The sequence below is a fragment of the Staurois parvus genome, unplaced genomic scaffold (assembly GCF_062004578.1).
Source record: "Staurois parvus isolate SC_StPar_1 unplaced genomic scaffold, SC_StPar_1.0 ptg000044l, whole genome shotgun sequence".
Lineage (NCBI taxonomy): Eukaryota > Metazoa > Chordata > Amphibia > Anura > Ranidae > Staurois > Staurois parvus.
In genome coordinates, this window is record NW_028317840.1 from 3,254,603 (window position 1) to 3,278,288 (window position 23,686).

Genomic DNA, 23,686 nt, shown 5'->3' on the forward strand with positions numbered 1-23,686 from the left:
TGCAGCATGTTGCACTTTTTTAAACACACTTTTTAAGCACCCCCAATAGTGTAAACTGGGCTTGCTGAAATGCATACATTTTTCTTGTATATGTGTTTCTACTACATTTAAAAATGTGTTCAACCACATATGCTGTGAATGAGCCCTAAACTGCAAAAAAAAAAAGTATTCATGAATAAGCACAGGATCTGGAATGCTAGGATTTGAGGTTTTGATATTTATTATTACATTGAAGCTGAATATCAGGCCAACAGCTAAATCCACAAATGAAATACATATGAGAGCTGTTTTATCTGCCAATAGATTTATGTTTTTGTCCATCCAGTTATGAGATTTATACTGCCCTAGCAGACAGCACAGGCAACCTAAAGACCTTGTATTTTTTTTCTCTGCTGCAGTTAAAGTGTATGTCAAACCAAGTTTTTTTTTTCTAGTTTTAGATATAGTGATGAAGGGATAGAACCCCTGTTAAATTATTCTGATATCCGGGACTTTGTTAAAGAGATCACCCCTCACTTTATGCTCTACTCTGTTACCAGAAAAGAAGTGAGAGGAACTCTCCAACATCAACACAGATGAAAAAAAAAAAATTCCTGTCAGATTTGTATTTATCTCTGTGTCCCTGCTGTAGATTTTCCTTTACTTTCTGTCTAGTGAAATCATTTCAGCAGGACAGAAATTGAGGATAGCAGTAAAACCCAGACAGGAATTCTAATCTTTCCCCACTATATCCAAAACTGAAAATGGCATGACATACACGTTAAAGTGGTAGTAAACTTTAAAGGAGAAGTAGGACCAAAGCCCTTTTGGCTATACTTCTCCTGTTGGTCACAGAAGTGCACTTAGTTTTGTAGTCCTGTGCCCCTCTGGCTGACATCACTCAGCTGGTCCAGACTCTGGAGGGATCCCGACTTTAATGTCGGTATCTACCCAGATGCCTGACTGGCACCTTGCTCAGCCTCTCAGCACGTCAATGAGAGCCTGAACTAACTGCTCCTGCCCCCTTCACAGCTCAGCAGAGCGCGCTGGAGGGCAGAGCAGAGAACCGATGATTGACAGTCACTGGCTCTCTGTAGACTGCAGACCAAGAACTGAGCAATCAGTGGTCTTTGATCACTTGATTCTCTGTCTTAGAGGCAGCAGGGACCGGTGCAGCATTGCATCAATGATACATCTACCTAGGTGAGCATTTTGAAAACCCATGCTTCTGTTTTAAGAAAAAAAAAGCAAATGTACATGTTCCCCTCTGCAGGTTAATGACATAATGTGCTAGTATGTACCATACCTGGTCTTTCTCCATGGTTCACATTTGAATTGCCATGCTGCACACAGGAATCAGCATGGCGGCACAGCACTCTCTGCATCCACTGCACCCTCAGTGTTTCATGCATGCAGAGAGTACTGCCCATGCACTTATCCTTAAGCCAATGCCAGTACTTACTAAATGCCACAAGTGTGAGCCATTTCAAAGGCACACACAGGTAAAACTTTGCATAGTCTTACAGTCAACGTTTGGGCTCCACTACACTTTAAGTAATAAAATTATAGTAGGTCTTGTCCCTTCTTGCTGTCTGTGAGTGGACAGTGAAGAAGAAGCAGCAGACTGTTGACCTTACATCTCCGCTCAGCTGGGCTGCTTATCCCTCTTCCACTCTGCTATACTGCTAAATCAAATTCAGGTACAATCACTAGCTACCATAAAAAATACACCTACATTATTCCTAAATCCTCAGTGTTTTTAGTTTAATGCATCAAGCTCAAATAAATTCCTAGTAAATTATTTGGTAAAATTCATATCCCACACTTGTGGTTTGCAGCTGTCTATGCTGCTGACTCCTGCTGTCTCATCACTGCTTCCCTGAACGTCTGGTCTTCACAGGGAAGAGTTAACACCCGACCTCACCTAACAACTAACCTCCTCCACTCCTCCCACCACTCCATTCCCCACAGCCATCTCCTACTGTACCACCTTCCCCTCCCTCCTAGATTGTAAGCTCGAAAGAGCAGGGCCCTCGAACCCCTCGTGTATTGTATTGTTACTGTCTTGTCTCATGTTCTGTCCCCCTTGCTACTGTACAGCGCTGAGCATACCCTTTGGCGCTATATAAATACTGTATAATAATAATATAATAATCTGTGGACAGTACAATCTCTAGTCAGTCTGTTAGCTTGGAGAAGGGAGGCAGAAGAGGAGAGAGGAACAGGGAGGGGTGCCTTGCCATCGTAGGCTATGGGAATGTGTGTTTCTGTTGAAAACTTTCACGATGTGTCTTTGTTATTAGCTCTTAATTGAATAATTGTCTAACCTCCCCCAGTCCATCCAAGCATTCCTTTTGTAAAGTACCATTCCGGCACTAAGTGCATGGCACTTAGAACATAGCACTTTAACTAAGGCGCTTCAACAAAGTTAAGTACAAACATCAGAGCTCCTCTCCAATTGATCTGCAAATGCTCTCTCCTCTCTTATCTCTTTCCCTCAGCCTCCCTTTTTTTTTCTCTTCACCCTCCAACATACTCTTACTAACTTTCCTTTTTCCTATAATGCCCTCTCTCCTCAAACTCTCATTTCTTTATCTCTCCTCCCCACCTAACAACCTGTACATATCACCTTCACTTCTGCCCTCTCAATATTACTGCACTTATCATCTCCTGCTCTTTCTGTGCCCACATAATGCCACCACCTCCAAATCACTGCGGCATTTGTCCTCATAAAAATCCCGTTCCCACCTCACCTCCCTCACCTACTAAAACTAACTTCCAGATACCCTCGCCCACCACCATCAAACTCCCACCCGCAGAACCAGCAGTCTCCCCTTTCTAGCAGCAGCTGCAACCCTCACTCTTAATTCCCCTTCTTCCATGAGCCAGTCCCCCCCCCCCCCCTCTTATGTGCCCTCTGGAACACCCGCTCAGTCTCCAACAACCGTGCCTCTATCAATGACCTCTTCCTCTCCCAGTCCCTCAACCTACTTGCCATTACTAAATCCTGGCTCCAGGAATCTGAGTCTGTCTCCTCAGCTGCTCTCTCCCATTTTGACCTCCTCTGGACTCACCCACCCAGACCCAGCAGATAAAAAGGGGGTGAAGTTGGACTTCTTCTTTCCCCACAAAGCACCTACACCTTCCTCTCTGTCCCTCTGCTCCTTTGTAGTGCACTGTATTATTCTTTTTTCTCCTGTTTGTCTGAGAATCACAGTCATTTACTGGCCTCCCAAATCCAGTGGCTACACTACTTTATCTCCTCTGACTCAGTGACTTTAACATTCCAGTTAATGTTAACACTTCAGCCATTCCTCAACTACTCAACCTAACCTCCTCTTTTAACCTATCATAATGGACAGAAACCGCCACTTATGCCAATGGCAACACCCTCAACTTTGTATTCTCTCACCTATGCACTCCCTGTAACCTCACTAGCATCCCTTTTCCTCTCTCTGATCACAACTTTATCAATTTCATACTCTCCCTGTCTCATACCTCCCAGGCTCCAACCAGCTAACAGTTATCCATAGAAACCTCCTCGGTCCTTCCCTTCTTCACTCTGCTACTGTGTGTCTTTACGATAAAATTGCACCCCTGTCCTGCCCAGAACTGGCCACATCTGTCTACAACAACTCATTATCATTCTCCTTGGACACACTTGCTCCTCTTTCTACATGCAGAACTAGGCCTTGCTTACTACAACCCTGGCAAACAGATGACACCAGAAATCTCAGAGACAAAGCTGTGCTCTTAAGTAAGCATGATGTAAAACTAAATCCCTGCAAGTCTTCAGCCTGTCAGGAATCCAACCGCGGTAGCCTCTAGCACTCCACAGACCGGAATCCCCCAAGGCGTGGAATCTAAGCTCCGACCTGCTTGTTCACCAGGGCCCCTGATGGTGGGGATGGACTTGGAGCAGGCCGAGACCAGGTCGCGGCCCCTGGGTTCACCCAGCTGTGGTAGAGGCACCGTAGAAGGTGTATAGCGGGTAAGAGTCTGATGTGAGGAGGTAACTAGAGCAGCATCGGGCAGGCCGGGTCGGTAACAGTGGTGGCGGTGTAGTACAGAATCAGCAGGCAGAGGGATAAACAGATCAGAAGCCGGGTTCAGGAGGTCAGAACGTGCGGGGTTAAGCAGGAGAATGGTCAGACAAAGCCAGGTATCAGAACAGGAGACGGACAGCAAATCAGAGTCAGCAACAAACAATCTACTCTCAGGAACACAGATAAGACCATATGGCAATTGAGCATTGCAAGAGCCGGGTTTAAATAGGCCGCCCGACTCCTGACAGGCGCTCCTGGGTCCTAGTGCTTGCCTGGCGGCGTCATTGGTGACAGGCGCGCCTGGGTCCTAGTTCCCGCCTGCCTGTATGTTTTGTCAGGATTCTACGCATGTGCAGATTCGATAGCCGCGGCGATCTTCTCATTCCCTGACACAGCCTCTACAAATCTGCCCTTCTCAAATGCAACTCTGGCCTGCTATACAAACTTACTACACCACTCTCATCAAAACCCTTTCATCCAATCCTCGTCAACTCTTTTCTACCATTAATTCCTTACTTCACCCCCCACTGCTTCCACCCGCCAACTTACTTACTGCCCAGGAGGTTGCCAGTCATTTCAAGAACAAGATCGACATAATATGTGATGAGATCTCCAGTGTCAAGCTTTCACCTTCAACCAACATACCAGGTCCAGCACCACACTCAATACTCTCCTCCTTCGACCCTGTTACCAGCAAGGAAGTTGCCAAACTCCTTTCCAAGGCCCACCTCACCACCTGTCCCCTCACAATTATTGCGGCCTCCTTCTTGCTCTATCCTAAACTGTCTAACCCACATCTTCACCTGTCCCTCTGCACTGGCACCTTTCCCTCCCCTCTCAAATATGCACTGGTTACCTCCATATTTAAAAAACCCTAGCTGGACCTCACCTGTTTTAATAACTTAAGACCCATCTCCCTGCTCCCATTTGCTTTAAAGCTTCTCAAGCATATTGTGCAGAATTGTATGAGTTACTACCTCACCAACAACAATCTTCTTAATCCCCTGGCTTCCATTCACAACATTCCTTGGCTTCCGTGACTCTACTCTTTCCTGGTTCTACTCTTACCTATCTCAGCATATTTTCAGCATACTACATAAAACACCAACTTCTCCGCTCCTCTTCCTTTTTCTGTTGGGGTACCCCAAGACTCCATCCTTGGTTTCCTCCTATTCTCTCTCTGCACCTCCTCCCTGGGCCAACTGATAACCTGTCATGGCTTCCAATACCACCTCTATGCTAACGACACCCAGATATATCTCTCTACTCCCCAGCTCACCCCCTCGATCTCCCCACATATCACAAATTTACTGAGCGACATATCAGCATGGATGTCACAGCACTTCCTCAAACTCAATCTTTCTAAAACCAAGCTTTTAATATTTCCTCCTCCCTGATCCCAAATTCATGACTTTATCATTAAGATCAATAGCACAACCATTGTTCCTACCCCTCATGCCAGGGTGCTAGGTGTAATCCTAGACTCTGACCTCTCCTTCAGGCACCACATCTAATCATTGACTAAATTTTGAAACATTTCCAGAATTTGCCCCTTCCCGACTAACGACACCACAAAACAACTTATTCATGCCTTGCTTATAACCCGCCTTTATTACTGCAACTCCCTCCTCACTGGCCTACCTTTACACAGACTATCCCCCCTTCAATCTATTATGAATGCTGCTGCTAGACTTATACACCTTACCAACCAATAAGTGACTGCTGCCCCTCTTTGTCAATCTCTTCACTGGCTTCCACTAGCGCAACAAATAAAATTCAGAATACTAACCACAATGTATACAGCAACCCACAACACTGCCCCTAGCTACATCAACAACCTTATATGCATATATTGTCCAAATTGTCCACTCCGCTCCTCCCAAGACATCTTGCTGTCTAGCACCTCCACCCATTCTTGCCTCCAGGAACTCTCCAGAACCTCTCTCATCCTTTGGAACTCCCTAACCCAATATGGCTGGTCAGCCCCCACTCTCTCCATCTTTAGGAAATCTTTGAAAACTCACTTATTCTGGGAAGCCTACCCCACCTCCACCTAAGAACTGTACTTGAGTCACCTCCATCAGATCATTTCCTTGCAGCTATCACCTTTTATACCATCTCCCCTTACCTTTAGATTGTAAGCTCCATGAGCAGGGCCCTCCTATTCCTTCTGTATTGAACTGTATTGTAATTGTACTATCCCTCTGCTGCGCAAACTGTTGGCACTATATAAATCTGCATAATAATAATAATCATGCACACAGTGTAGGGAGACACAACTCTAGTTGCTACATGTAAGGGTGACTCCAAAGGACATTGCAAGAGAAAGGAGCTACCCTGAAACAGGAAAGATGCGGCAATGCTCATGGCACAATATTACATTAGAACTAAAGGAAGTACCGTATTTTTTGCTCCATAAGACGCACTTTTTTCCCCCCAAAATAATGGGGGAAAATGTCTGTGCGTCTTATGGAGTGAATATGGTATTCCCCCAGTTGCTGCCGCCGTGTTAAAATACCGGGCCGGCCTCTCAGCTCTACTGTGCAGAAGAACCTGCTACTAGGTCCTACCTGTTCCTCTGTCCAGCGGTGTCCTGCTTTCACTGGCTGTCTTCTCTCCCTGCATCTTCAGTGTGGGCACCCGGCTGTGACTGCTTGTGGTTTCACAGCCAGGTGCCCACTGCGCATGTGCGAGAAGCACTGCGCTTTGTGAATGGCCCCATAGTCTTCTGGGACCTGTCACGTGTCCCACAAGACTACGGGGAGGGGGTTACCCTGAGGAAGTCACATGGCTAACGTGACGCAACGCGTAGGTTTGCGGTGATGTAGTTCCAGCATAGATGCCATTTTGGCACACCTGAAACCCATGCAGAAGTACATCCATAGCATGTGGTATGAAAGCTTATGTCTATCTGTCAACAAGTGAGTGGGCAATTGGCGTTTCCTTTGCTATATTGATGTAATAAACAGTATTGCACTATGGAGGATCTTTCTTTTCTGTCATTATTATGATCGTTATGAGAGAGTGAGCTATATTGCGGTACCTATATCTAGAGGGGACCTGTGATGTTTAAGTGCCACCATTGATGGGGATTTCCTATGGATACCATCCACTAAAGAGTTACTGCCCGTAAAGGATCCTGGTGTGATCCTAAAAGCGCGCTGGCCCAGTGGGTCGCGGTAAGGAGGTGAGGGGGCAATCTAGCCATTTAAGGATTTATACCATTGGCTTGAACGCACATTCACCGCATCACCTGCATGGTTTTGATTTATTAGATCACTTTTGGTGATTTGCACTATTTTGGACTTTTTTATTTATTTATTGTCATTATTTATTTATATTTGAAGTATATTTCAATATACAGTGCTTTTATTCAGATTGGAGGGTTGAAATTTATGTGTTTTTGATAAAGTGGTTTTTTATATTTATATGTTTATTTGGGGTATTTAAGCACGTATCACTTTATTTAGGTGGATTATCCCCTTTGATTCAGGGATTCACTGTTTGTTGCACTAGGTCTATGTATATTGATTCATTGATCCCAATTAGGGATTTGGGGTTTTTTTGTGTCATTTTGATATTTTTCACTATATTGGGTCCAATTGGGACCAATTTGTTATTTCACGTTTCTGTGTCACGTGTAGGTGTGTCACAATGGATCAGAGAATTGCATGAGGATAAGATCACTTTGGATACATCACTATATTTGTTATATATAAATATCTTATTATATTTTGTATGTATGTTTATGTTTATTCATACGGGTTATATGGATTAGCTCTACACCAATTTATTTATTTATTTATGGTATTCCCCCCCATTGCCGCTGCCGTATTAGAATACTGGGCCGGCCGCTCAGCTCTACTGTGCAGAAGAACCTGCTCCTAGGTCCTACCTGTTCCTCTGTCCAGTGGTATCCTGCTTTCACTGGCTGTCTTCTCTCCCTGGCGCCGGCATCTTCAGTGTGGGCACCCAGCTTTGACAGATTGTGGTTTCACAGCCAGGTGCCCACTGCGCATGCGCGAGAAGCACTGAGCTTTGTGAATGGCCCCGTAATCTTCTGGGACCTGTCACGTGTCCCACAAGACTATGGGGGGGGGGGGTCGGACAACTCCGCGGGATCGGGTACTCATCAAATTTGGTAACTGCCCCCCCGACCCCCCGCTCCCCAAAGGTCTGCAGTCTCTGATCATCTCCTGTAGTTTGTCCGCAGTCTCTGATTATCTCATGTACTATGTCTGCAGTCTCTGGTTATCTCCTGTACATGTACAATGTCTGCAGTCTCTGGTCATCTCCTGTACTGTGTCCACAGTCTCTGGTTATCTCCTGTAGTATGTCCGCAGTCTCTGGTCATCTCCTGTACTGTGTCCGCAGTCTCTGGTCATTTCCTGTACAATGTCCACAGTCTCTGGTCATCTCCTGTACTATGTCTGCAGTCTCTGGTCATCTCCTGTACTATGTCTGCAGTCTCTGGTCATCTCCTGTACTATGTCTGCAGTCTTTGGTCATCTCTTGTACTATGTCCGCAGTCTCTGGTCATCTTCTGTAGTATGTCCGCAGTCTCTGGTAATCTCCTGTAGTATGTCCGCAGTCTCTGGTCATCTCCTGTACTATGTCTGCAGTCTCTGGTCATCTCCTGTACTATGTCCGCAGTCTCTGGTGATCTCCTGTACTATGTCCGCAGTCTCTGGTCATCTCCTGTACTATGTCCGCAGTCTCTGGTCATCTCCTGTACTATGTCCGCAGTCTCTGGTCATTTCCTGTACTATGTCTGCAGTCCATTGGTTCAAAATATTTTTTTCTCGTTTTCCTCCTCTAAAATCTAGGTGCATCCTATGGTCAGGTGCGTATTATGGAGCGAAAAATACGGTAAAAGATGAATAAACAAACAAGATGGGTGGATTGCCTATGAGCCAAAATGCTGCCACATCCCCAAATAATTTAGAAAAAAGGAAATTCTCCCTTTTTTGCAATTCTTTTTTAGTAAAATAAGTTGAATACTCAGTATGATTCATTCAGCTGCATAATTTACTTAAAAAAACTGAGGGCTTTAAATCACTTTAATGATTTTTAATGAACATATACCTGGAAAACATTTTTTTTTTCGGCTTGGAGTTCAACTTTAATAATGGATTTATAAAAACAATTTTGAAGTATTCTTTGTACTATGCATCCTAAACATTACTAGGCATTGCATCTGTATACTGCAGACATGCAAACTTTCCAATTCTTTTAATGAACAAGATACATGTCTTCAGGTTTTGCTGCCTTGTTAGCAAGTACAGTTTTATATTTTCTTCTCATACTTGTCTGTGATTCGTACTCAAAGGGGAATTAGGGTCACTTGTAATCCACTTCAGTAGCCTGATGTTAATTGACCTATTTTTGTGATTTTAGAGTTTGTCTATTTTAAAAGTCTTCAGGTTTGTAATTTTCTTTAATATGGAAAAGTAAATCTCAGAAGTACAGGAACCCAGTAAAACTTCAAATCCACATCTTCATAAATCTACTCTTTCCAAACGTCTGTAAGCTAAAATCAATTTACTTTCCACATTATGATTCAATGTCTATAGCTTTGTTTTTCTTCAGTATTTATATATAATTGTATCTCTTGTGTGAAAATTCTAGCAATTGTATGAATTATTTAGTTATTCAGTGTAGCGTCTTGTTTCATTTCACCATGGACAAAGAAATAGATGCAACATGGTATTATTCTTCCATGTAACAATATCGCATTGCTCCTTTTTAGTCTTCAAGCTTTTACAAGAGAATGATTATTGTTTCTGTTTATTTGCCGAGAGAGAATAACTGCTGCAGATCTGCAATTAAAGTACCTTGGAAGAAAATGTTATGGTTTAAGCAGTTCTAGGGGATGTCCATTTTAATAGTTGGGAATCTTGAAATGGTACTTATACAGTCATGTACAGTACTTTTAAACACTGGCTGTGATTTACTAAGGAAAAGAGCAGGCCATGTTCTCCCTTTAAGGGAAATTACACTTAAAGTGGTTATAAACCTCAGATATGTAATATGAACAAAATTCCACTATAGTGTGCACTTGTCTTGGTCCAGAGTACTAAGTGTCATTTCTGTCTGCTGCCTTGTTCCTCTGTTATCAGCATAAATCACTTCTGATGGATTTTCCTGACACCAAAAAAAAAACAGGTGACAGAGGAGAGGTCTTCAGCACACAGCTTGTGATTAGCAGTCTCAGCTCTGTTTCTGTGTGCTGTGTGAAGTGTGTGTGGGGTCTCCTCCCTCCAATCATTTCTCAGAGCTCACCTCACTGAGCTCTGCAGAATGTAATTTCAGCTCTCTGCCCCCTGGGGTTAGCTGGGATAGTGGTGCTAAACTACTATGCAGTCACACTACATTGTAGCAACACCCTATGCTGATCAAATCTCATAACCATGCCTCTTCTCTACTAATAATATACCTTTTTGCCATATTCACAATAATTGAATCCTGCCATAAAAATTGCCACTGCTATACATGGCCCCCTTCCATCTTACTATTATGACAGAACAGCTGTTAAGAAAAGCACTTTGTAGCGCTAAAGAAAGGTGTACCATCCTTTTTCCATGCATGCTCAGTGTGCTCTCTCCCTTGTCAGCTCGGAGCTCAGCAGCTGCAGCAGGCAAGAGAGAGGGAGCACACTGCACATTGCTGGTCCTTGGGAAAAGGACTGTGCTTCCTCTTGTAGTGCTAGGGGGCGCTTGTCCTAATGGTTGCTCCATCACAGTAGTAAAAGAGGAACGAGCCATGTAAAGCAGCTATTTTGCCAAAGGAGAAGCATGGTTGTAAGATCTGATCAGCATACAGTATGGTGTAGTGTGACTGCATAATAGGCATTTTTGTTATATAAAGGTAAACTAACCCTTTAACAGATTTGGCTGGGTACTGTCTTAAAGCACACATCCTTCTCTGCCGCAACCTCCCACCTTCAGTCTCACTCCAGATCCCCCGAAGCCTTTTTCCATAATTCTCTGGAGGAAATTTACTAAAACTGGAACGTCTAAATCTGGTGCAGATCTGCTTAATAACCAATCAGCTTCCAGGTTTCTTTTTGTCAAAGCTTAACAAGCTGAAGTTAGAAGCTGATTGACTACCATGCACAGCTACACCAGATTCTGAAGGGTCCAGTTTTAGTAAATCTTGCCCTCTGTGCACTTTTTGGCAGGTGTACTTGGTTTGGTCACATTGTGGAGGGGTCCTGATTACTGCAGAGAACAGCCATTCTCTCCAACATTCTTCAGTGAGCCCAGCCGGTTCAATGACTCCCCCAAGGGGCATGTCCTTGATGTCCTGGGCTTGGATAAAGATAAAATATTGCATATAAATATTTCATAATTATATATAAATCAGCATGGATACCAGTTGTTATCTTTAACTATTCTGTTTAGCATAATCTGTTTGCAAATGATAGTACATAATTTACATATTAATGTGGGAATTTAAATCATAGCTATACAGTCCAGGGGATAATATGATTAGATTGGTAGAAATATGATCACATAACAGTGCAAGTTTTTTAGACAGATACGGCGCGGTTCTGTTATTTCAGTTCAATACATACATACTCCAGTGTGTTGCATTTGTGCACAGAAAGAAATTTCCTTTATCACTTTCATGGGACCCTTGTGGCAGTGATAATGTAAAATCTGACTATTCCTAAAATGTGTGAGGACAACCTGGGCTTCTTTGGATGTTTTAGCATCTTCTTGTCTCTCTCTCTAGGATGTGTTAAACAATTTGGGGTCCTGTGAATTGGATGAAGATGATCTTATGCTTGACCTGGAGTTTACAGAAGAACAGCAGCTTAGAAAAGGTAAGCTAGAAAGAGTAATGTGTTTGTTAGTCACACAGTGCTATGAAACACACTCTGTAATTCTATTAGTGACTATTATATGGTTTTCTTATGTATAGATTTTATTGTAACAGCCTGCTAGGATTAATGGTTACTGTTTATTTAGCCGGCATTTATCTATTATCTAAAATAATGAAGGCCATTTGCAATTTTCATATTTTTAGACTTATTTAGCTGTGTCTGGTCTGATTTTAAAGTGACCCTGTCACCACAGCTATAATAAATAGGGCTTACCATTCCAGAAGCCTATGTCTTCAAACAAAAAAGCTACTGCAAGTATTCAATCCTTCAAGGTGGGTTGAATACATTTTTGCATGCTGTAGTTTCTCCCAACGATTTGTACATCCTACTGAACTGTTTTAAAGAAGTTATTTTGCATGCTTAACCCTTTGAGGACCAAGGGACGTATTTGTCCCATGTTTTTAATTGCGTGTATCATCTGATTAAGAACTTAAAACTCTATTTTTTTTTTTTTGGTTTGAGTCAAAATATTAGTTCTTATCAACAAACAACAAATGGATCTAGCTTTTTGCCAATTATTTCATGAAATGGCTTAGTTACAGCAACTGAAGTGTACAAACTTTAAAAACAAAAAAAATTATTATTTTGGCATTCCAAAATCTTACGACCCTCAAAGGGTTAAGGTGCAGGCCCAAGCATCAAGTTCTCTTTTGTGTCATCCTTCCAAGCTGCACATACTTTCCTTCACATCCCTTTAGTTGTCTACAGCCCAGTTTGGGCACCAGGAGAGAAAAGAGAAAGCCCCATGTAGGCTGGAAATCATTACTCTGAGTTACATAACTCAGAGCCTCCAAGTGACAGCACTGTATGCCTGAGCAGCCAATCACCAAGCACTAGTTCTGGCCCATGGGAGGAAGGGACAATGAATCACATGCACCCACATACCTGGAAGTACCAGTTATTTTTTGCCACTGTTTGATGGGAGGGAGAGAAATGTTAGTATAAGCTGCTGCAAAGTCCAGCATTGCCCTCCAGAGAATTTACCCCCCTTCCTGACCAGGCCATTTTTTGTGATACGGTACTGCATTACTTTTACAATTGAGCGGTCATGCAACATTGTACATAAATGAAATTTATGTAATTTTTCCCCCACAAATAGAGCTTTCTTTCAGTGGTATTTGATCACCTATGCAGTTTTAAACAAAAAAAAGTCAAATTGTGAAAAAAAAACAATGTTTTTGCTATAAGAGTAAAAAGAAAAAACAAAACAAATGTCTTCATAAAATTAGGCCAACATGTATTCTGCTACATGCTAAAAAGAATCGCAATACATGTAAATTATTTGGTTTACTTGAAAGTTATAGCGTCTACAAATGGTGGTATATATTGGAATTTTTATTTTTTCTTTATACTAGTAATGGTGGCGATCAGCGACTTATAGTGGGACAGCGGTGGGCATTCTGACACTGGGTGGGAACTGACTAATTGCCACTGACATGCCAATGACTCTAATACAGTGATCAGTGCTAACAAAAAAGCACTGACACTGTACTAATGACACTGGGCAGGAAGGGGTTAACATCTGGGGCGATCAAAGGGTTAACTGTGTGCTGTTTTACAATATGTGCTGTGTGTGTTTTACTAGGAAGGCATGCTGCTTTGTATGCCTATGCTGTACACAGAAATACAAAGCAGCATGTCCTTGCTGGCAAGAGAGTGACCTGTATTGTTTACATACAGGCCTCTCCCCTGTGAGCTTTCTCCGTCAATCACTGGGTGCTGGTATGGAATCTCCAGTCAGGACCCGGTGATCTACATCCCTAGGCATCAATGGTGGCGCGGGTAGGGTGGCGCATGCGTGCTCTCTATTTCTGGAAATGTAAACCAAAGATATATTCATGATTTTATGCAGCCCTGCCACCCTGTAGCAGTACTTCTGCTATAGGACGTTGGGCAAGTGGTTAAAGTAATAATAAAGGTTCAGATTTTTTTTTTTTTAAAACATACTTACCAATGGTTTTGTACAGGCAGCCAGGATCTTCCTCTTCTCGGGTCTCCTACTGGCACTCCTGGCCCCTACCCACTTCTAAGTGCCCCCAGAGCAAGCTACTTGCTCGGGGAGGGGGTTGCAAATGCATGTTTGTCTCTGAGTTTCATGGCTCAACCCCGTCTCCTGCTCCCTCCTCACTGGCTGCCATTGGCTCCTGCTGCTGTGTTTCAGCAAATGAGAAGAGAGAGACCCCTGAAAGCCGCTGCTCTCACGCACATCGCTGGATTGGGATCTGGCTCAGGTAAGGATTTAGGGGGGCTTGGGAGGAGCTGAGCACTGAAAGTGTTTTACCTTCATGCATAAGGTGAAAAAACCTTCAGCCTTTAGAACCACTTGAACCAATGTGCTTTGCTTTATATGGGCAAAAATGTTCTTGTTAACAATGTTTTGTTTCATGAGCCACTATGTAAACCTAAACTGACCAAACCCACATAAAACTACAATAAAAGCAGTAGACAGTAAAAATAATTTACTTATGGGGTCCCAAACTTTACTCTGCATATCAGAGAATTAAATGGCCTATCCTTGGTCACAGCATGTCATAGTTAAGCAGATTTCAATTATGAAAGAAAAGGCTTTGCTTCTATAAACCAGCTTCTTCCAGTGCTTCATGTATCAGACCAAAAGCACAGACATAGCAGGAATTCAACTAATTCCCAATTATCTTAAAGGTGAGTGGCACAGCCAATAAATTATTCCGGGTGTCTGGTTTAGGAGATTGGTTTATTTGCATATTAGCAGTTCTGCCAGCTTCAGAAACTTAGACGAAAAGGTCTATAGAATTGATTTAGAAATCTAAATAACTCTGCCATTAGAAACTATAAAACATTTAGGCTGTTTTTAAAAGCAACATTCATTTGCTTCTGTCTGCATTTTTACCAGAATATTGCTTACTGGTGAGCTGAAAAATTGTGTTTTCTTATTTTAAGGACTGGTTTTATTTCATATAATTGTACAATGGTGAGTTAGTAGCTCTCTCTCTCTCTCTCTCTCTCTCTCGAGAGAGAGAGAGAGAGAGAGAGAGGGAGAGAGAGGGGAGAGAGGAGGGTAGCCACACCTATTTTATTTTGAAACACCATTCTGTAAGGTTTTCAGGTTTCTTCACCTGTACTGTATTTTTACATTGTTTAACCCCTTTATGCATATATGTGGCGACAAGGCAAGTGGGCCTTAGTATTCAGCCACAGCATAAATGCATCCCTGTCTTGTTCTAGGGCACATTCCATCTGCACTCTCAGAACTGTGACTGAGCTCTCACTGACAGCTCATGGTCAATTACTGACAAACAGGAGCTGGTATATGGGGCTCAATGTCAGCACAGTGCAGCCACTCACAGTGTGGCAAGACCAGGAGCCCAGCCTACCAGCTCCTCTGTGTCAGTAGTTGACCATGAGCTGTCAATTAGAGCTCAGTCACAGTTCTGGGAGTGCCAGTGGACTATGGTCCATTTAAATGGGGGTTAGTACCCTTGGTACTTTTTTCAAAGAAAACATAGTACCAGTAATGTAGAATAAAGGCCAGCTAAACCAAGGGTTATTGGTTTAGCTGTAGATACCAGTAGATTCCCAGAATGACTCCATGCTAATTGTTGCAAAGTTTTGTCAGCAGTCTTTTTGGATGATAATTCTATAGCAAGGTCAGTCCCAAGCAAGTGCCCTATTTATTTTTAAAGGGAAATAAAGTTCATTTAGGTATGTCTAAGTTCAGTGCCAAACCTTTGCTTTGTTCATGCATGGTCAAACAACAGGTACATGCTAATGGCAGCCCTATTAACAACACATGCTCACCGTCCCTTGACTGCCCACCAACCCAGTCTAAATGAATCTAAAATGGAGAAAACATTATGCCTAATTCTTGCCCTAGGTAAAACTTTTTTAGCCCCTGGTCACATCAAGCCCAATTTTGAAATGTATTTATTTTGGGTACTTATATAGCACCGTCAATTTATGCAGCGCTGTACATATATATTGTACATTCATATCAGTCCCTAACCCTCAAGGGGTGTAAAATCTAAAGTCCCTAACTCACATTCATACATAAACATACTAGGGCCATTTTAGACAGTATCCAATTAACCTACCAGCATGTCTTTGGCGTGTGGGAGGAAACCGGAGTACCCGGAGGAAGCCCACGTAGGCACAGGGAGAACATGCAAACTGCAGGCAGGTGGTGCTGTAGTTGGGATTCGAACCAGCGACCCTCGTACTGCCAGGCGGAAATGCTAACCATTTAGCCACTGTGCTTCCCCACACAGTAAAGTCGCACGATTTCAAAGTCAGTTGACTTGCCGATTTCAGGTGTGATTTGCAAGACATCTTACACAGATGTCTATGCAAATCGCACCAAAAGTAGTGCATGCACTACTTTAGAAATTGGTGCTGCTCCAACCAAATCGGAACCACACTGATATGACCGCTCTAATAGCAGACAATAAGGTGCGACTTGGCATACAATTTGCAAGTCGCATGGCATGCAAATCACATGCCAAGTCACATCTGATGTGACTGGGATGTTAAACTCCTTCAATCATGATTATATAAAACAATGCATATCATCCAGCTGCACTTAGCTGTGGTTAATTGAGATTAGTTAGTTGAGGTGTGCTAACCTATAAGACCAATTGAAGTTTATGAGAAAGGCTTTAGATTACAGAAACAATTGTAAATGTCTTACATTGCATGTTATAATTGATCCTCAGTGCCAGCATCAAATCCAGTCCCTCCAAATTCAACTGCAGATAAAGATCACTGATGTCTGTGTGAGAGCAGCTATCTCTAAGTAGTGGTCCAACATGCCTCTTACGTAGTCACAACTACAGCACTGAAATCAGAGAACTACACTCCATGATGATTGTAAAGCTGTAGTTATAACTAAGATGGGAATTTGTAGAGATTGATTGCTGCTTCCACTTAGAGAGCAGAGATTGTTATCTTCAGTATGCGACTTGGATTTTGTGATGATGCTGGGGCTCAATTATGAAGCCAAACAGAGTAAGACACCTAGGCTCCATGCACACTAGCATTTTTTAAGCTCCTAGAAACTATTATCAGAATTTCTTTCTGCTCCTAGAAACTAAATAGTGTTCTCCTATGTGTCCATGCACACTACTTTAGGCTATTAGCATTTTTTGAGCTTCAGTATCTTGGAGCAGAAAATAAATTGTTTTTGTAGAGTTTTTTGTAGAGTTTTTCTAGCAGAAAAAAAAATGCTAAATGCTGCTAAATGTTTCTAAACCCTACTAAAACTCTCCAAACAGCTTTTTTTCCCCCCTCTACTACATGTACTGTAGAAACACTAATAAAACGCTAACGCTCTTAAATGCTTCTGAATGCTACTAAAATGCTTCTAAAAGGCTACTAAAAAACATTATTACCAGCTGTTTTTTTCCAGCATTTTTCCCAGCGGTCAGTGTGCATGGAGCTTTACAAGGTAGTTTTTGCTGCAGAATGACTTTATGATATTCTCTATATCCTGTCATACAAACGTTCTGTGGGCATTAACATCACAGTTGACAACGGACTTGGTTGTCCATTTGTGGTAACTTTTAGCATCCTTGTATAATCCAGATTTTTATAAATTTGAGTCATCCTAATCAACTTTAATTGTTTGTATTAAAGTGTTACTAAACCCACAACAGTAGAATCAGTCTGTATATACGGACTTGTTATACGCACTGTGGAACCTAAGGGGTTAATCATCTGCATTGTGTAAAAAGGCTGTTTGATCCAATCTTCTTTGATCTTCCCATTCTTCTACTGTCTCCAATACATCTGCTGATAGTACAGAGCACTATAAGTCACTCTGAACATGCTCAGTTTAGTGTGTATTGTTAGAGAGTCTTTTTTTTTTTCTTTGGGAGGATGCATTTGATCAGCACAGGGCCAATCAGCACTGTCCAGACAGAGGGCCAGGGTTTATGCAGCCTCATAGGACAGTCAAAGCAGAATAAAAACTCCTCCTACAAGATTAACCAGTACTCAGCTGGACACTGATAGAAGTCAGAAGACTGCTATATACTGCAGTCGAGAAAAGGTATTTAGCAGTTTATATTTACTAAAATAATTGCATTTCCATGTTGTGTGTACTGTGGGAGACCAGATATAGTGAATGCAGGGCCCTGGGTTTAGAAACACTTTAAAAATCAAGTACATTTAAAAGTGAATGTACATAGTGCAGGGGTCAGGGTTGTGCTACATGCTTAAGCCAATCCCACCCCAGCCTGTGATTGGACAGTAACAGAGCAGCACACTGATGATGAGGTCACCCCTCTGCTGTCCTCTCCTGTAAGTTTGTGCACAGGCACCATGCAAAGCAGTAAAGCAGGATAGGGTCAGATTGCTGGTCTACATCAGATTACAGGAGGTTGATGCAAAAAAATATAAATATATATATATATATACAGTTGCAAGAAAAAGTATGTGAACCCCTTGGGATTATGTGGAGTTTTGCATGAATTGGGCATAAAATGTGCTCTGAACGTCATCTAAGTCACAACAATAGAAGAACACAGTCTGCTGAACATAATACTACACAAACATTAGATGTTGCCATGGTTTAATTGCACATAACATGTAAACATTCACAGTGCAGGGAGGAAAAAGTATGTGAACCTTTGGACTTAATAACTGGTTGACACTCCTTTGGCAGCAATAACCTCAACCAAATGTTTCCTGTAGTTACAGATCAGACCTGCACAACGATCTGGAGTAATTTTGGACCACTCCTCTTCACAACACTGTTTCAGTGTAGCAATATTCTTGGGATGTCTGGTGTGAATCGCTCTCTTAAGGTCATGCCACAGCATTTCAATCGGGTTGAGGTCAGGACTCTGACTGGGCCACTCCAGAAGGCGTATTCTGTGCTGTTGCAGCCATTGTTTTGTTGAATTACTTGTATGCTTTGGGTCATTGTCCTGTTGCATCACCCATCCTCTGCGGAGCTTCAGTTGGCGGACAGATGGTCATACATTTTCCTGCAAAATGTCTTGATAAACTCTGGAATTCATTTTCCCATCAATGACAACAATCCGTCCAGGCCCTGAGGCAGCAAAGCAGCCCCAAACCATCATGCTCCCTCCGCCATGTTTTACAGTGGGGATGAGGTTTTGATGTTGGTGTGCTGTGCCTTTTTTTCTCCACACATAGTGTTGTGTGTTGTTCCCAAACAACTCAATCTTGGTTTCATCTGTCCACAGTAGATTTTGCCAGTAGTGCTGTGGAACATCCAGGTGCTCTTTTGCACACTTCAAACGTGCTGCAATATTCTTTTTGGACAGCAATGGCTTCCTCCGTGGTGTCCTCCCATGTACTCCATTCTTGTTTAATGTTTTCCTTATTGTAGACGTGTCAACAAAAATGTTAGCATGTGCCAAAGATTTCTGTAGGTCTTTAGCTGACACTCTGGGATTCTTCTTTACCTCATGCAGCATTCTGCGCTCTGCTCTTGCAGTCATTTTTACAGGACGACCATGCCTAGGGAGAGTAGCAACAGTACAAAACTTTCTCCATTTGTAGACAGTCTGTCTTACCGTGGACACATGAACATCAAGGCTTTTGGATATACTTTTGTAACCCTTTCCAGCTTTATGCAAGTCAACAATTCTTGATCGTAGGTCTTCTGAGAGCTCTTTTCTGCGAGGCATGGTTCACATCAGACAGTGCTTCTTGAAACCAGTAAACCCAAAAGAGGTGTGTGATTTTTAAGGGCAGAACAGCCGTCAGCAACACATCCAATATCATCACACTGATTGGAGTCAAGGTTGGCTCACTCCTGGCTCCAATTAGCTCTGGGAGAAGTCATTAAGCTAGGGCCTCACATACTTTTTCCTCCCTGCACTGTGAATGTTTACATGTTACGTGCAATTAAACCATGGCAACATCTAAGGTTTGTGTAGTATTATGTTCAGCAGACTGTGTTCTTCTATTGTTGTGACTTAGATGACGTTCAGAGCACATTTTATGCCCAATTCATGCAAAACTCCACGTAATCCCAAGGGGGTTCACATACTTTTTCTTGCAACTGTATATATACTGTATATCCTTTGTTGGCAATGACAGAGGTCAAACGTTTCCTGTAAGTCTTCACAAGGTTGGCACACACTGTTGCTGGTATGTTGGCCCATTCCTCCATGCAGATCTCCTCTAGAGCAGTGATGTTTTGGGGCTGACACTGGGCAACACGGACTTTCAACTCCCTCCAAAGGTTTTCTATGGGGTTGAGATCTGGAGACTGGCTAGGCCACTCCAGGACCTTGAAATGCTTCTTATGAAGCCACTCCTTCGTTGCCCGGGCGGTATGTTTGGGATCATTGTCATGTTGGAAGACCCAGCCACGTTTCATCTTCAATGCCCTTGCTGATGGAGGGAGGTTTGCACTCAAAATCTCACGATACATGGCCCCATTCATTCTGTCCTGTACATGGATCAGTCGTCCTGGTCCCTTTGCGGAGAAACAGCCCCAAAGTATGATGTTGCCACCCCCATGCTTCACAGTAGGCATGGTGTTCTTTGGATGCAACTCAGCATTCTCTCTCCTCCAAACACGACGAGTTGTGTTTCTACCAAACAGTTCTATTTTGGTTTCATCTGACCATATGACATTCTCCCAATCCTCTTCTGGATCATCCAAATGCTCTCTAGCAAACTTCAGATGGGCCTGGACATGTACTGGCTTAAGCAGGGGGACACGTCTGGCACTGCAGGATCTGAGTCCCTGGCGGCGTAGTGTGTTACTGATGGTAGCCTTTGTTACGTTGGTCCCAGCTCTCTGCAGGTCATTCACTAGGTCCCCCCGTGTGGTCCTGGGATTTTTGCTCACCGTTCTTGTGATCATTTTGACCCCACGGCGTGAGATCTTGCGTGGAGCCCCAGATCGAGGGAGATTATCAGTGGTCTTGTATGTCTTCCATTTTCTAATTATTGCTCCCACAGTTGATTTGTTCACACCAAGCTGCTTGCCTATTGCAGATTCAGTCTTCCCAGCCTGGTGCAGGTCTACAATTTTGTTTCTGGTGTCCTTCGACAGCTCTTTGGTCTTCACTATAGTGGAGTTTGGAGTGTGACTGTTTGAGGTTGTGGACAGGTGTCTTTTATACTGATAACAAGTTCAAACAGGTTCCATTGATACAAGTAATGAGTGCAGGACAGAGGAGCCTCTTAAAGAAGAAGGTACAGGTCTGTGAGAGCCAGAAATTTTGCTTGTTTGTAGGTGACCAAATACTGGCAGTACTAGGGTCGCTGGTTCGAATCCCAACTCTGGCCATACCCTGCCTGGAGTTTGCATGTTCTCCCTGTGACTGTGTGGGTTTCCTCCAGGTACGCCAGTTTCCTCCCACACTCCAAAGACATGCTGGTATGTTGATTGGCTCCTGTCTAAATTGGCCCTAGTATATGTATGTATGTATGAATGTGAGTTAGGAACTTTAGATTGTACGCTCTTTGAGAGTTAGGGACTGATGTGAATGTACAATATATGTATGTAAAGCGCTGCGTAAATTGACGGCGCTATATAAGTACCTGAAATAAATAAATAAATATATATATATGTGTGTATATATATATATATATATATATATATATATTAGTTCTATGCATAAACACATTTAATTTTTTTACCAAATAACCTATAACTGGACTGACTGTGCTTTTACAATGTGCAGACCAATGGCACAATTCCTCATGTTTGCATTTCTTTACACCATTGAGTTTTTTACTCTAAGGCTATCTGTCATTGGTCAGCCTTCCAGCAATCCGTTTGCAAAGCATAGCTTTATGGGCCAAGTGCATTCTACTACAATGTTACAAGAGGAGACACAGTCATTTGCTAGTGCATTCTACTACAATGTTACAAGAGGAGACAGTAATTTGCTAGTTAAAGCTGAAGTTTACAAGAGCACATCATGAATGTATCCTTCACACTGAGTTGGACTTTTAGAAAAAAAAAAGATAATGCTACAACATGCCTGCTGTCTGAATAATCATGTTCAATATGTGGAAATATTAAAGCTAAAGGATACTTTTCACTTCATTAGTCAGCAGCTGCAAAGCAGAATAATGTTCTGTTATTACATTACCAAATGTGTTTCTTGTCCAATTAAACATTTTACAATGCTGCAGCAGAATGCCTGAATGTTATTTGGATTTTACATTTAAACTGCTTCTTTGTCCCCAGCTAATGCGTTCTTGCTAAAAGAGTGATTTAAAATAAAAAGTGTTTTTGCATCTGAAAAGATTGATCATTTCAGATAAAATTCCAAATTTTCCTCTTTTTTTTAGAAAGCTTAAAATTGAATGTTTTGCTAAGTGAATCCATTAAGTGCTATTTGATTTCTGCTCTGGGCTACATACACACACACACACACACACACACACACTTGTACAGTATATATAGCAGTGACTTGTATGATTCTATGGCAAACATTCTTACTGGAAACCACGTGATATACAATGCAATGAAGCACTTAAAAACATCCATACCCTCAAGTAGTATACCAGTAATGATACAGCTAGCTTTTAGCGAGACCATTTCAGGATCAAGTTAGGGCATGGATTCCATTAATACTCTCCTGGCTACTTTTATGGTGTCTATTCTTATAACCAACAATCTCTGTGACCACACAATCTATAACAGCTGACATATAATCAAACTCAAACTCTTGTTTTCTTTTGTGTTAAAAAAGCAGAACTCTAGGCAGCTATAAATACAAAAAAACAATGCATTTCTGTATTCATTAATAGAATGATAAATGCATTTTAAATGTAAGCTATGTAAGTACTCAAATTTGACTTGGTGGTAGCCTTTTGCAGAGCTCAGAGTAGGGCAGGGAGAAGCATTATAAGGAGCCATTTGTTTTATGTGTTAATAAGCATGCTGATGGGAGGAGAAGGCAGAGTGACAAAGGGATGAGCTCATCACTTTGCTGCTTCTTCTTCACTGCCCAGTCACAGGTCTGGGGCAGGTTCCTGGCAGCCTGGTTTAAAGGATTTAGATTGAATGATTGTGGTCTTCATTAAAGAATATGTAAACCAAACATATCATATCCCTGGTATGTGGCTACTGCACCATGTACTTGTATGATAAAGTATCCTGTACTCTTTGCATTGCTTCTTTGTTTGAAATACCTGGTGTCCCTGGCAGTCTCTCTGCTTTCCTAGCTGTGCTGAGAACTCAATAATATGCAAGTATATAATAATATGCCTTCTGCCAACCCCCATTCCCACACAGCCATTCACTGATCACTTATAAAAAAGGAGAATAGGTATCTATAATGTTTTTATATCTATACACAAATGTCTTGCCTTTCATTTCTATTTTAAACTGAATGGGTTGTTTTACAAGGTGAGGGTTCACATATACGTTAAGCTTGTAATATTAAAGACATCTAGTTTCTAAAAAAGGGAGCCCTGCTTAAAATGTAGAGTGAAGTGTAATAAGATGCTGATACAGCATTAGGCATGCTATCATTCCTATTACAATCGATGTGTAATACTATTCATAATTTACATGAATATACACAATCACCCAGCACTGACCTTATTACCTTCATGTAAAGCCGCTCAAGCAGCTATGAAAAAATTATCCCTGTGGATAATAGACCAAAAATCCATATGAAAAAAAACTATGCTATATGCTCACTCAAAACCCCACACAGCTTACAATATGCATACAAAACATAAAAAAAGTATAATGTGGTTAGTGTTTGGCTGAAGCCATTTATTATCAATCAACTGGGTTTACTCTTTTTAAATCATAATAACAGAAACTACCCAAATGACCCTGATCAAA

The 23,686-nt window shown here is 42.1% G+C and overlaps 1 protein-coding gene across 1 annotated transcript in view; it reads left to right on the forward strand.

Moving 5' to 3' along the window:
- Positions 1–23,686, forward strand: part of CCSER1 (coiled-coil serine rich protein 1) — a 1,224,715-nt gene that overhangs the window by 390,767 nt on the left and 810,262 nt on the right. Inside the window, exon 4 of the mRNA XM_089663808.1 lies at positions 11,763–11,853. Coding sequence (XP_089519934.1) covers positions 11,763–11,853 — 91 coding nt within the window. The remainder of the gene's footprint in view (positions 1–11,762; positions 11,854–23,686) is intronic.